Below are 14,526 nucleotides of genomic sequence, written 5' to 3'. Positions count from 1 at the left end.
TCAGCATGAAATGAACTGGCCACATCATAAATTATCCTATATCCGTACTTTGGATGTAAAGTTTCTTCTGGATGCCAATTATCGTGCCTAAGAAGCACAGAATTACCTTCCCCAATTTAGTGCTTGATAAAAGGCCTTATTTTATCTCTAAGTTCAGGAGTTTTCTCCAACACCAGGAGCAACTACACCCTTATCTTCAGTCCATTAGCTTCTAACTTTACATCGAACTTTCATATGGGGAGTGAAAATATTCAATGAATAAATTTGTGTTGCATTCTGGTTCTTTTTAAATCCTCTCACCAGGACAACAGGTGCTCTATCTAATATGATCCTGAATGATTTACATGAGGTATTGCTCTATAAAACATATGCTATTCTTATCTCACCCAAAGGCGATAAAAATGCTATCATATTTACAACAAAAATTCTGCACCTCCAAATCACAAATCTTAAATAGACCACGCATCAATGAGAAGTACAGAACTCTGAAGATGGGATGTTTTGCAGGCTGTCAGAGCATAATTTCTATAAAAACTTTTAAATACACGGCAACAAAGATTTAACAATTGACCATTTGGTCTATAATTTATTTGTCACTACATAATAACAGAAGAACCGCATATAACAGCTTGAATGCCAAAAAACAGTGGACATTATATGAAGTTGTTTCTGATGATGAGTTCACCATTGGACGGGTCAAAAGATGCTTCAATTACTGTAGAAATATGTTCCACCGTCTTTCTTGATTCATGGATTCCAACTGCAACAGGGTTTGCCAGAAGCTTTACTCCTTGCTTCCAATATCTCTTATCTGAATCAAACATGTAAAATGATAAATATAAGCAAGACCTACTAATTAAAGATTGTTTTGCAAAGAGAAAGTGGGATATGATTGAGTATCAAGTAACCAATTAATTATTAGCCACTTCTACACGGAGTTAAACCATACCTGGCCCTGTAGATAACACAATGGAATTATCTGAATCCATCACCCAATCAATCCATAGTGCAAAGCCATGACAAATTCCAGGCTCAGTGAATTCAACCTAAAATAAACACTTTCAATAATCAATTAAGCAGTATGATATGGTCCTTAGAATGTAATGAAATATTTATCGTGGTTAAGTTTACCATTACCAAGCAATGATTTTCAATAAGAATAACAAAATTGATAATCTGAGTATATTAAATATTTAACCGTTACTATTGTTGGAGCAATGAGGAAGAGTAAATTGATTTAAGTCGAGGAAATGAAACAAGGTAGAGGAAAACCTAAAATAATATTTAGTAAAAAATGACATGTCAATTAAAGGGATAACAAAGAATATGACTTCAAATAAGATAGAATGATGGAACAGAATACATATGCTGTTGGAAAAAACTTTGGGGCCTAAGGCTGGGTTGTTGTATTACTGTTGGACAAGACAAATCACATTTGTTTTGATTGCCACAAAGTGAATTTGTACGTAAAAGAATTTTGTAATGGGAAAAATAGCAAATTCAGTCATTTTTAGTCAATGGATGTTACATTATGAACAAAAGGTTTGTCCATTTGATGCCACACACAACTCAGTAACTGATTCAATCAGTAGGCTATGTCATAATTAGTACTGATAAGGCTGGGTTGTTGTATTACTGTTGGACAAGACAAATCACATTTGTTTTGATTGCCACAAAGTGAATTTGTACGTAAAAGAATTTTGTAATGGGAAAAATAGCAAATTCAGTCATTTTTAGTCAATGGATGTTACATTATGAACAAAAGGTTTGTCCATTTGATGCCACACACAACTCAGTAACTGATTCAATCAGTAGGCTATGTCATAATTAGTACTGAAAAAGTTGTACCCAGCGCACAAACCTTCCACTATGTCATGGTCACTACTTAAACCATTAAAATTCCATGATTAAATTTTTTCATCATTGTTGCTCAAGAGACATTGATGCAATGGTTCACCATGCCTGTTGCCTAATAAGGCTGAGGGTGCCATAATAGAAATTCATATAGATTAATCCATTATTGGTGCTCATATAACAATGAGGCAATGGTTCACCATGTCTGATGCCTTGATGCAGAACAATGAACATGCAATATGTTCCTTCACATGCGCTTTGAAACTTTTTATTTTTTATAATTCGATAGTTGGGGGAGGGGTGATTTGAACCCTAGACGTCTTAATTAAAAACGCCATGAAATGCTAGTTGAGCTACAAGGCTCTTGGCCTGCTTTGCAACTAAATTTAAGAATATAAACCACCATAAAAGATATTGGAAGATCAGGACTAATATTAGCCACCAGATGACCAAATTTTTACAAGAATGTCCAAGTCTAATACCACTTTGTTTTGGGATGAAAATGCCATCTTGTTTACAAGGCACAAGCGGAATACCTGGGCTTTTCCATAACATGGTTTTATTGGTTTTGAAAAATCAAACTCCATGACGGTAAATATCTCACTGAGTTCCTGGAATGTTTTTCAAAGAAGCCTCATTAGCGACAATGATATTATTTTCATCCAGAAAGGAATTTTATCTTCTTTTGTTACAGAGAAGATTTGCTTCATAAAAAATGAATTCTATGAAAATTGATTACCTTAATTTCCCCACACTGCCAGATATAAAAAGGCAAACAGGGACCCTCTTCTGGTGCAGGTAATTCACCGCATGCCCCTAAGGTAGTATTTACAACTGAATGGTCAAAACCTTCAATATTACTCAAGCAACGACGACTCTTCCATAAATCCTGAAAAAAAGTTTTCCAATCACATAATCTACTCAAAACAATCACTATATTGGTTCAAACAAATAAGACGCAATGACACAAGTACAACATTAACTTACAGGGAGAGACATTGCACAAGCCTTCAGTAGTCCTTTACAAGGCATAACCAGTACATCTTTGGAGAGGACAGAATCAAGCAAATACCGTTCCTTCCTTAAACCCAGACCAAAAACACAAGGAAATTAATACATAAAAAAAAAAAAAGAAAAAAGAAAAAGAAAACAAAAGGTGTATAACTCTGTGTGTGTGTGTTTGGACTATCAACAGACCACCTTCATTTAACACTTCCACAGAAAAGGATGGTGATAAACAAACTTTTGGAGAGGCAATGATTTAAACAAATCCGGACAAAACAAATATTAACAAAGGTTGACTAAATATCCTGAACGTCTTAGTGGTGAAATAAATTAGTGGATAGGTGACTTGTTCACATAAATGGATGGATAGATAGCATTAGGATGTGAGACCAACTAAGCAAGGAGCACACTTTTTTAGTAACAGATCAAATTAATGCATGACGTAATGAACCTTTAGAACTTTCATTGCCTCACTAGAAGTATACCTGGTAATATTTTATAAATCCACCTGTACAAAATTATAATATGAGAGAAGTTAACCCATAAAAACTCATGCATTTCAGTTGAATGAATGAATTCTTAATAAGGCAATTAAGCTATTCATGATTTAAGCACAAAACCATACACCAATCTTGCAAACCAAAATTATATTAGGATCTGAAGCTGCAAAGAAAAAGCATATTTTCATATTTACACTCTAACCTTTGAGAGGTACAGTTTATGCCTGAAATAAACTTATATTTTAGATGGCAATTTAAACTAAAATTGAAAGTTTCAACAGATATAACCACAATCATTAGGACCGCACAAGTGGAGGTCAGTATCATTAATACTTTTTGGAGAAAGCATATGTTCATGCTAGTAAATTTTTTTGGCAGCAAATTGTTGATAGCTGCAATCAGTTATTGAAGGGATGATATTACCCAAATAATGAGCATCAGCAGATGACAGATGTACCCCTAATCTTCATTCAAGTACACAACAGTAATGCAATTTCAAACCCACAGGTTTCAACTAGGCATACGTTTGGCACATCTTAAACATGTCAATTGGCTTATCTAATGCTATTATTTGTCAACAGACATGAACTGCCAATCTTAGCTGTGAGAATAGGTTCTTGAGCGTGTGACTTTTTTAATATCTAGCATAAAATGAGTTACATTAATAATGGCCAAGCGGCCAATTACATAAATCCTAGGTTCTTTATGACTAATGCATTGATTGTCAATAAATGAAGATACTAATTCCATTATAGAATATGCTATATAAAAGCAGATGCACACAACACCTTACAAAGTTCAGGGCCAAATAAAGTAGGCATGTTTTGAGATCCGAAGTGTAGTTTATATTCAGAGACTACAAGCTATCTTTACTAGAGTCCAAGTCAAACACTTAATGCCACCAGGATCCACATGCCATAGATATTCATTAAAGCATAAAATACAGCAGGATCAAATAATAATTCAATTTACCAAAATCGCAGATTCTGCCATGGAAGCATGCCCTCATTTCCATAATAGAATGGTTCTCCGATCAATAGATCAACCTACATAAGAGTATAATTACAAATTATTTATATCCAAATTATCATTGGTTAATAGTAATTTGGAGTAATATATTTAATCAAGCCAAAATTTTCAAAGAATAGTGGATAAATGTCACAATGCTCAACCAAAGATATGCTATTAAGTAATATGCAAACACATATAACCACATGGTGGGGGTCCTATAACTTTGGCATCTTAAACCACTCGTTTTATTCTGAACATTAGTTTTAAATAAAGAAAAAAAAAAGGAGTAATATTTCGAAGCATGTCAGAGAGGTATCCTGGCAAACTAGGATGGAATTACCTTTTTCTGATGTGTATCATGCATAGTCAAACATGTTTTCCTCTTTTCAAGAACTTCAACACGATCCATTGAAAAACCGTTTGCATCAGCAACAGCTTGCAAATATTGGGCACCCTTGTCCCTCAGCCCCGGAAACAATGATATTACATGTGATGTTTTTGAAAGATGTGCAACAAGAAGGGTTAAGAAAACACTATCATCCGCAACAATGCATAGTGAATTAACTCTTTCCTGCAACTGTAAAGAATACTCTGATTTAGAAAAGGTAAAAGATGTGGAAAAATAGAACAAGGATGAGAAAAAGTTTGTGTAAATATGTGCACAGGTGTATGCATGCATGTGGGAGAAAGAGAGAGATTACAGCATTTCTTAAGGCTTGAAACATGGATTGTCTCCATTCTCTGTCTCCATAAATTGCTATTCTTTCTGGTGATAGTATGAGCTGTGGATCGCCAGTGTCAAAGCCACTTTTTCTCGGGACATCGGTCTTGAGATTATAAAAGATGCTAGTTTCAGCATGAACAGCGTGTAAATAAACCTCTTCGTCCTTGGAGACAGACATACCTTTTCCTGGAACAAACCAAACACACTGTTTCCAATGGTCACACCAATGCCCAGCACCTGATGAAGCATCAAACCACCTTTATAAGTTACAAGAGCATGAAACTACAAAGTTCTACTGAGGAATTTATCTAGTAACTGAAGCCCTAGGTAAAATTCTTAAGGGTGAACCAGAAAGCAGCATCAGGCATTGAAACAGCACCATTCAACTAAACTTGTATGATTAGCTTTCATTTACCCACAAAAGTTTCTTGACTGTATATCAACAAAAAGGCTAGCTACGTAGCTCACGCCATCAACATATTTCCTCAAAGGCATGGATGATGGATGCAAACAAGGTTTAGGAAAACATTAATTCCAGAAAAGGTAAACACATACGTTCAGTAAGCATTCTTAAACATTCTCTCGGTGTCTCAGTCACTTGAAGATACACTTCTTTACCAAGTGGCCTAACTTCCTACGCACAGTAAGTGTATAATTACAGCAGAAACTAGAATGAAAATGCTTCCAATCACAAGAGAATTGTATATATAACTAACTTGTGTTCATTGCTGAACTTATCCATCCAGGAGCAGTAGAATAAAAGATAGTCCCTTCACAATCAAGCTGAAGTATCCACCTGAATACGCACAAACAGACACACAGAGGCATCAGAACCATCGTAGGAAAGAATACTGCCGCAGCGAACAACTGTTGGAGAACAGATGTGATTACCATGAAACTACAGCATTAACTCTACCGTCATTAGTCGCCTTTATGTGCAGCTCAATTTCTCGATGACTGTCTGGCCGTTTCCAAAAATCAAATTCAAAAATTTTGAAGGGTTCTGACAGCTGGATGAATCTTAATTTAAGTAGAAAATTAAAACACTAGTAATTTCCAAGGAAGTTTGCTGATAAGTAATAAATGACATTACCAGCTTTATTTCTTCTTTTATTGCATCACAATGCATGGCATATTGTTGGGATTTGACATGTAAAATACTATCCAACCCACTTGGAACAAGACATCACAATCAAGCTGAAGTATCCACCTGAATACGCACAAACAGACACACAGAGGCATCAGAACCATCGTAGGAAAGAATACTGCCGCAGCGAACAACTGTTGGAGAACAGATGTGATTACCATGAAACTACAGCATTAACTCTACCGTCATTAGTCGCCTTTATGTGCAGCTCAATTTCTCGATGACTGTCTGGCCGTTTCCAAAAATCAAATTCAAAAATTTTGAAGGGTTCTGACAGCTGGATGAATCTTAATTTAAGTAGAAAATTAAAACACTAGTAATTTCCAAGGAAGTTTGCTGATAAGTAATAAATGACATTACCAGCTTTATTTCTTCTTTTATTGCATCACAATGCATGGCATATTGTTGGGATTTGACATGTAAAATACTATCCAACCCACTTGGAACAAGACAAATGCCATCACCTGCGTCTGCTTCATTATTATGTAAATCATGTAGCTTCCACAAAAATTTGCTTTCAACCAACTGAGTAAGGGTGAGAAGAAGAAAAGAAGAGAGGTGTTTTGGGGTGGGGAGACTGTGTTAGCCTTGAAATGATCAAATGAAATCCATCTCAACCTAGAGAAGTAAAATTAAAAATAAACTTAACAGATACCATAATAATGTACTACTAATTACTGTAACATAATTACAATCTATCCAAAAAAAAAAAAGTGCAACATATTTACAAATGTCTGTGAGGCACCATAAGATCAATAAACACAATTACATACAATGATAAAACCAAAAATAGAATCTTAGAAGAAAGACACAGAAACTTCGGTACGGACAATTTTCAGAGTAAAAGCAAATTGCTTTTACATGTCATAAATTTCGTAGTGGCAGGAAAGCATTTCAGAAAAATTGCCTTCTAATACTATCCTTCAGTATAATATATCCAAAAAACTAGGATCACTCTTAAGAGGACAAATTCAAGACCAGAACATGCATATAATAAGCTGTACATAGCATGTCAACTTTTATTTTAATAGAAAGACAGAAATAACAAAAAGGAGAATAATGTGTCAAAAAAATTTCACAAACGATAAAGTTAGTATTTTTGAACACCTGGCCATAGGTAGTTGCTCGGTATGGCACTGTTTGTGGATTTTCCACCAACAGCATGTCATGTGCATGTTGTAGAGATGGTATTAGCCCTTCGCCCAGTAATTCCGAGTCCAGTATCTCACTAACCTGCAATTACAGATGGCAAGACCCAATAAAACAGGGAACCAACCAAAGAAATTTGTGCTCAAAAGGACAACATTTAGTGAAACCCAATTATTCATCTTATACAATCAACCGTGGCTCCCATATTCACTAACAACCCCCATCTTAAACAAGGGAATTGAAGCTCAGAATGATACATAAAACATAGAGGCTGAAATGGTAAAATACACTTCATGTCTCTAAAGTTTGGTCCATGTTTGAATTTCGTTCCTCAAATACTAGAAGTTTTAAAAGATATCATCTTTGTCCCCGTCTATATGCCCTTAAAAAAATCTGCTTGATATAGCACATTAGAAAGCTGATGTTGCCTAACAACAAATTGCCAGACGATTAAATTGATCAACAATGCTACTAACACGACAAATTTCACAACTTGTCCAGGTGGCAGGCTGTAATTAATGCAACGTAACATGAGATCGCCTGACAATACTTTTATTATGCACTTATCACACTCTACCACCTCAGCAGTTGTGAAATTTGTTGCATAATTAGACTTATTGCGAAACTGATACATTTTAAAATTTTTAAAGCTGCAACTACTGAAAGAAATATATAATCAATGTAATGTCACCCACAAGAATATCTGCACGTGAAGGAATATCAACGCCAACTTGGAGCTCATCAGAGCGCTTGTTGAAAACTTTAATCTTTCTTTCCATGCCATTGAGCCTCGCTACTTTGCGCATCAACTTCACCATTGGCAAGTAAGACTCACACGCCGTTACCATTCCCTCAGTACTACTACTACCACTACTACGACGACATGTCGTTGATGAGTCCCCATTGCACATTGCCCTTGCAGCCATCATTGACAGCAACCCAGTCCCAGCACTGCACACACAGTACACACATTCATATAATTTTTGCGCAGTGAGAGAACGACACGTACTTGATGTGATTTTAAGGTTTTTTTTACCCGATGTCGATGACGTGGCAGGGTTGGGTAACGGTTTTATCGATGGCTTGGCGGAAGGCTTTGTTACGAGGAGAGTCGTTGAGCATGTCTAGATACGACGTCGTAGCCAAAAGGGGTTTCTGGGAATTGTTTGAAATTTGTTCTTCTTGTTCTTGTTCTTCGATGACGATCCATTCTGAGTTGCCGGTGAGAGGGTCGAGTCTGAGCTGGAAGGCGCGTTGAGTTGACTCGGAGCTCATGGCTCGGGTGGCCTTGAAGCGAAGTAGTGGTCGGGGAAGCACAAAACCATACACCAATCTTGCAAACCAAAATTATATTAGGATCTGAAGCTGCAAAGAAAAAGCATATTTTCATATTTACACTCTAACCTTTGAGAGGTACAGTTTATGCCTGAAATAAACTTATATTTTAGATGGCAATTTAAACTAAAATTGAAAGTTTCAACAGATATAACCACAATCATTAGGACCGCACAAGTGGAGGTCAGTATCACTAATACTTTTTGGAGAAAGCATATGTTCATGCTAGTAAATTTTTTTGGCAGCAAATTGTTGATAGCTGCAATCAGTTATTGAAGGGATGATATTACCCAAATAATGAGCATCAGCAGATGACAGATGTACACCTAATCTTCATTCAAGTACACAACAGTAATGCAATTTCAAACCCACAGGTTTCAATTGGGCATACATTTGGCACATCTTAAATATGTCAATTGGCTTATCTAATGCTATTATTTGTCAACAGACATGAACTGCCAATCTTAGCTGTGAGAATAGGTTCTCGAGCGTGTGACTTTTTTAATATCTAGCATAAAATGAGTTACATTAATAATGGCCAAGCGGCCAATTACATAAATCCTAGGTTCTTTATGACTAATGCATCGATTGTCAATAAATGAAGATACTAATTCCATTATAGAATATGCTATATAAAAGCAGATGCACACAACACCTTACAAAGTTCAGGGCCAAATAAAGTAGGCATGTTTTGAGATCCGAAGTGTAGTTTATATTCAGAGACTACAAGCTATCTTTACTAGAGTCCAAGTCAAACACTTAATGCCACCAGGATCCACATGCCATAGATATTCATTAAAGCATAAAATACAGCAGGATCAAATAATAATTCAATTTACCAAAATCGCAGATTCTGCCATGGAAGCATGCCCTCATTTCCATAATAGAATGGTTCTCCGATCAATAGATCAACCTACATAAGAGTATAATTACAAATTGTTTATATCCAAATTATAATTGGTTAATAGTAATTTGGAGTAATATAGTTAATCAAGCCAAAATTTTCAAAGAATAGTGGATAAATGTCACAATGCTCAACCAAAGATATGCTATTAAGTAATATGCAAACACATATAACCACATGGTTGGGGTCCTATAACTTTGGCATCTTAAACCACTCGTTTTGTTCTGAACATAAGTTTTAAATAAAGAAAAAAAAAAGGAGTAATATTTCGAAGCATGTCAGAGAGGTATCCTGGCAAACTAGGATGGAATTACCTTTTTCTGATGTGTATCATGCATAGTCAAACATGTTTTCCTCTTTTCAAGAACTTCAACACGATCCATTGAAAAACCGTTTGCATCAGCAACAGCTTGCAAATATTGGGCACCCTTGTCCCTCAGCCCCGGAAACAATGATATTACATGTGATGTTTTTGAAAGATGTGCAACAAGAAGGGTTAAGAAAACACTATCATCCGCAACAATGCATAGTGAATTAACTCTTTCCTGCAACTGTAAAGAATACTCTGATTTAGAAAAGGTAAAAGATGTGGAAAAATAGAACAAGGATGAGAAAAAGTTTGTGTAAATATGTGCACAGGTGTATGCATGCATGTGGGAGAAAGAGAGAGATTACAGCATTTCTTAAGGCTTGAAACATGGATTGTCTCCATTCTCTGTCTCCATAAATTGCTATTCTTTCTGGTGATAGTATGAGCTGTGGATCGCCAGTGTCAAAGCCACTTTTTCTCGGGACATCGGTCTTGAGATTATAAAAGATGCTAGTTTCAGCATGAACAGCGTGTAAATAAACCTCTTCGTCCTTGGAGACAGACATACCTTTTCCTGGAACAAACCAAACACACTGTTTCCAATGGTCACACCAATGCCCAGCACCTGATGAAGCATCAAACCACCTTTATAAGTTACAAGAGCATGAAACTACAAAGTTCTACTGAGGAATTTATCTAGTAACTGAAGCCCTAGGTAAAATTCTTAAGGGTGAACCAGAAAGCAGCATCAGGCATTGAAACAGCACCATTCAACTAAACTTGTATGATTAGCTTTCATTTACCCACAAAAGTTTCTTGACTGTATATCAACAAAAAGGCTAGCTACGTAGCTCACGCCATCAACATATTTCCTCAAAGGCATGGATGATGGATGCAAACAAGGTTTAGGAAAACATTAATTCCAGAAAAGGTAAACACATACGTTCAGTATTTTGTCCCAAGTATTATATTTCATATTAACCACATTCATAGGGCAAGCATTCTTAAACATTCTCTCGGTCTCTCAGTCACTTGAAGATACACTTCTTTACTAAGTGGCCTAACTTCCAACGCACAGTAAGTGTATAATTACAGCAGAAACTAGAATGAAAATGATTCCAATCACAAGAGAATTGTATATATAACTAACTTGTGTTCATTGCTGAACTTATCCATCTAGGAGCAGTAGAATAAAAGATAGTCCCTTCACAATCAAGCTGAAGTATCCACCTGAATACGCACAAACAGACACACAGAGGCATCAGAACCATCGTAGGAAAGAATACTGCCGCAGCGAACAACTGTTGGAGAACAGATGTGATTACCATGAAACTACAGCATTAACTCTACCGTCATTAGTCGCCTTTATGTGCAGCTCAATTTCTCGATGACTGTCTGGCCGTTTCCAAAAATCAAATTCAAAAATTTTGAAGGGTTCTGACAGCTGGATGAATCTTAATTTAAGTAGAAAATTAAAACACTAGTAATTTCCAAGGAAGTTTGCTGATAAGTAATAAATGACATTACCAGCTTTATTTCTTCTTTTATTGCATCACAATGCATGGCATATTGTTGGGATTTGACATGTAAAATACTATCCAACCCACTTGGAACAAGACAAATGCCATCACCTGCGTCTGCTTCATTATTATGTAAATCATGTAGCTTCCACAAAAATTTGCTTTCAACCAACTGAGTAAGGGTGAGAAGAAGAAAAGAAGAGAGGTGTTTTGGGGTGGGGAGACTGTGTTAGCCTTGAAATGATCAAATGAAATCCATCTCAACCTAGAGAAGTAAAATTAAAAATAAACTTAACAGATACCATAATAATGTACTACTAATTACTGTAACATAATTACAATCTATCCAAAAAAAAAAAAGTGCAACATATTTACAAATGTCTGTGAGGCACCATAAGATCAATAAACACAATTACATACAATGATAAAACCAAAAATAGAATCTTAGAAGAAAGACACAGAAACTTCGGTACGGACAATTTTCAGAGTAAAAGCAAATTGCTTTTACATGTCATAAATTTCGTAGTGGCAGGAAAGCATTTCAGAAAAATTGCCTTCTAATACTATCCTTCAGTATAATATATCCAAAAAACTAGGATCACTCTTAAGAGGACAAATTCAAGACCAGAACATGCATATAATAAGCTGTACATAGCATGTCAACTTTTATTTTAATAGAAAGACAGAAATAACAAAAAGGAGAATAATGTGTCAAAAAAATTTCACAAACGATAAAGTTAGTATTTTTGAACACCTGGCCATAGGTAGTTGCTCGGTATGGCACTGTTTGTGGATTTTCCACCAACAGCATGTCATGTGCATGTTGTAGAGATGGTATTAGCCCTTCGCCCAGTAATTCCGAGTCCAGTATCTCACTAACCTGCAATTACAGATGGCAAGACCCAATAAAACAGGGAACCAACCAAAGAAATTTGTGCTCAAAAGGACAACATTTAGTGAAACCCAATTATTCATCTTATACAATCAACCGTGGCTCCCATATTCACTAACAACCCCCATCTTAAACAAGGGAATTGAAGCTCAGAATGATACATAAAACATAGAGGCTGAAATGGTAAAATACACTTCATGTCTCTAAAGTTTGGTCCATGTTTGAATTTCGTTCCTCAAATACTAGAAGTTTTAAAAGATATCATCTTTGTCCCCGTCTATATGCCCTTAAAAAAATCTGCTTGATATAGCACATTAGAAAGCTGATGTTGCCTAACAACAAATTGCCAGACGATTAAATTGATCAACAATGCTACTAACACGACAAATTTCACAACTTGTCCAGGTGGCAGGCTGTAATTAATGCAACGTAACATGAGATCGCCTGACAATACTTTTATTATGCACTTATCACACTCTACCACCTCAGCAGTTGTGAAATTTGTTGCATAATTAGACTTATTGCGAAACTGATACATTTTAAAATTTTTAAAGCTGCAACTACTGAAAGAAATATATAATCAATGTAATGTCACCCACAAGAATATCTGCACGTGAAGGAATATCAACGCCAACTTGGAGCTCATCAGAGCGCTTGTTGAAAACTTTAATCTTTCTTTCCATGCCATTGAGCCTCGCTACTTTGCGCATCAACTTCACCATTGGCAAGTAAGACTCACACGCCGTTACCATTCCCTCAGTACTACTACTACCACTACTACGACGACATGTCGTTGATGAGTCCCCATTGCACATTGCCCTTGCAGCCATCATTGACAGCAACCCAGTCCCAGCACTGCACACACAGTACACACATTCATATAATTTTTGCGCAGTGAGAGAACGACACGTACTTGATGTGATTTTAAGGTTTTTTTTACCCGATGTCGATGACGTGGCAGGGTTGGGTAACGGTTTTATCGATGGCTTGGCGGAAGGCTTTGTTACGAGGAGAGTCGTTGAGCATGTCTAGATACGACGTCGTAGCCAAAAGGGGTTTCTGGGAATTGTTTGAAATTTGTTCTTCTTGTTCTTGTTCTTCGATGACGATCCATTCTGAGTTGCCGGTGAGAGGGTCGAGTCTGAGCTGGAAGGCGCGTTGAGTTGACTCGGAGCTCATGGCTCGGGTGGCCTTGAAGCGAAGTAGTGGTCGGGGTGTTTGCGTTAGAGTCAGGGTCAAACGGGTTAGCCGGGAGTGAAGAGAGAGTGTTGCTGGGATTAGAGAAGCCATGGAATTGGGTTTAGAGACATGTTGAGCGATTTCGAACGACGGCGTTTCTACTTGAGAGAGTGAAGGGTTTTACAAACTTGTTTTGACCTTGAATATGGCTTATTATTACATATTCACCATATATATATATTTTTTTTAAATACACTATTTGGTCTGAAAGTTTTTCTCTTGAATGCTTTGGGTTAAAATTTCAAATGGAAGTTTTTGATATCATAAGTATATATCCATCTATTTCGTTAGTTTTTATTTATTTATGAATATCTCACAATTCTAAACTTTATAAAGAAAATCAGAATTTATAAAAAAAGAAAGTGATAAATTCGATTTTATACTTTATAGGAAATGTTGAACAAATAAAAAATAAACTTCTTACAAATGTGTAAGTGCAAAATTTCAAGCCTGCAAATTAAAACAATTGAAAAATGATAGATGAGTATTAATAAACCAATGAGAAAAAGTGAGCAAATTCAAGATAATAAGACAACAAAAATGTAGAAAAGAAAAAAAAAAGTTAATAAAAGGATTAAACATGATATATCAATTAAACAAGTAACAAAGAGTATGAATTTTGTTGAATAGTTATATGCTTTACTAGAGGTCATATAGACATACCTTTGGTGGAATAGATCACCAAATTGCCGGATCCTGTTCTTTACTTGCTTTACGAACTCCTTACGAGCTCCTTTGTGGAACACCTCCAAGTTGCAAGAGAGGCTACTAAAGTCTCTCCTCATTTCCACGCTCCAAATTTTAGGGAACAGTAGATGGTGTCCCAAAGAAATAGCTTATTTTGAAAGAGCACTAACAAACTATATGTATGCTCACTCACTATATCTCTTATTTATCTGACTGATGTAGGAGTATTTTTTAAATACTTGTAGAGAT

General features: G+C 36.0%; 2 protein-coding genes across 2 annotated transcripts; both read right to left on the bottom strand.

Annotated features, from left to right (window-relative positions):
- Positions 1-391: 391 nt before the first annotated feature.
- On the bottom strand, positions 392-8,702 carry LOC111983087 (protein arginine N-methyltransferase 1.6). Its single transcript, XM_065780142.1, has 14 exons — positions 8,427-8,702; positions 8,086-8,341; positions 7,349-7,474; positions 6,602-6,766; positions 6,400-6,518; positions 5,811-5,890; positions 5,072-5,331; positions 4,711-4,947; positions 4,332-4,405; positions 2,842-2,935; positions 2,594-2,743; positions 2,391-2,465; positions 950-1,046; positions 392-811 (listed from the first exon to the last, which is right to left on the bottom strand). The coding sequence occupies exons 1-14, from the start codon at positions 8,663-8,665 to the stop codon at positions 654-656; spliced, it is 2,130 nt and encodes a 709-aa protein (XP_065636214.1). The 5' UTR covers positions 8,666-8,702; the 3' UTR covers positions 392-653.
- A 503-nt stretch (positions 8,703-9,205) lies between these two features.
- LOC112027804 (protein arginine N-methyltransferase 1.6-like) lies at positions 9,206-13,749 on the bottom strand. The gene is made up of 9 exons (XM_065780141.1): positions 13,292-13,749; positions 12,951-13,206; positions 12,214-12,339; positions 11,467-11,631; positions 11,265-11,383; positions 11,090-11,169; positions 10,305-10,564; positions 9,944-10,180; positions 9,206-9,638 (listed from the first exon to the last, which is right to left on the bottom strand). Exons 1-9 carry the CDS (start codon positions 13,639-13,641, stop codon positions 9,561-9,563), a joined length of 1,671 nt encoding a protein of 556 aa, XP_065636213.1. The 5' UTR covers positions 13,642-13,749; the 3' UTR covers positions 9,206-9,560.
- Positions 13,750-14,526: the final 777 nt, after the last annotated feature.

The sequence above is a fragment of the Quercus suber genome, unplaced genomic scaffold (assembly GCF_002906115.3).
Source record: "Quercus suber isolate HL8 unplaced genomic scaffold, Cork oak 2.0 scaffold_226, whole genome shotgun sequence".
NCBI lineage: Eukaryota > Viridiplantae > Streptophyta > Magnoliopsida > Fagales > Fagaceae > Quercus > Quercus suber.
This window is presented reverse-complemented; position numbering and strand designations above follow the sequence as displayed.

Bases quoted from the DNA above. Each gene is read 5' to 3' on its own strand.
- LOC112027804 (XM_065780141.1), bottom strand. From the start codon at position 13,641: ATGGCTTCTCTAATCCCAGCAACACTCTCTCTTCACTCCCGGCTAACC. The intron at 12,340-12,950 runs GTGGGTGACATT...CTGTAATTGCAG, and splicing joins CTTCACGTGCAGATATTCTT to GTTAGTGAGATACTGGACTC. The intron at 11,384-11,466 runs GTAATGTCATTT...AGATTCATCCAG, and splicing joins TAAAAGAAGAAATAAAGCTG to CTGTCAGAACCCTTCAAAAT.
- LOC111983087 (XM_065780142.1), bottom strand. From the start codon at position 8,665: ATGAGCTCCGAGTCAACTCAACGCGCCTTCCAGCTCAGACTCGACCCT. The intron at 8,342-8,426 runs GTAAAAAAAACC...CTGTGTGTGCAG, and splicing joins TGCCACGTCATCGACATCGG to TGCTGGGACTGGGTTGCTGT. The intron at 4,948-5,071 runs GTAATCTCTCTC...TATTCTTTACAG, and splicing joins TTCAAGCCTTAAGAAATGCT to TTGCAGGAAAGAGTTAATTC.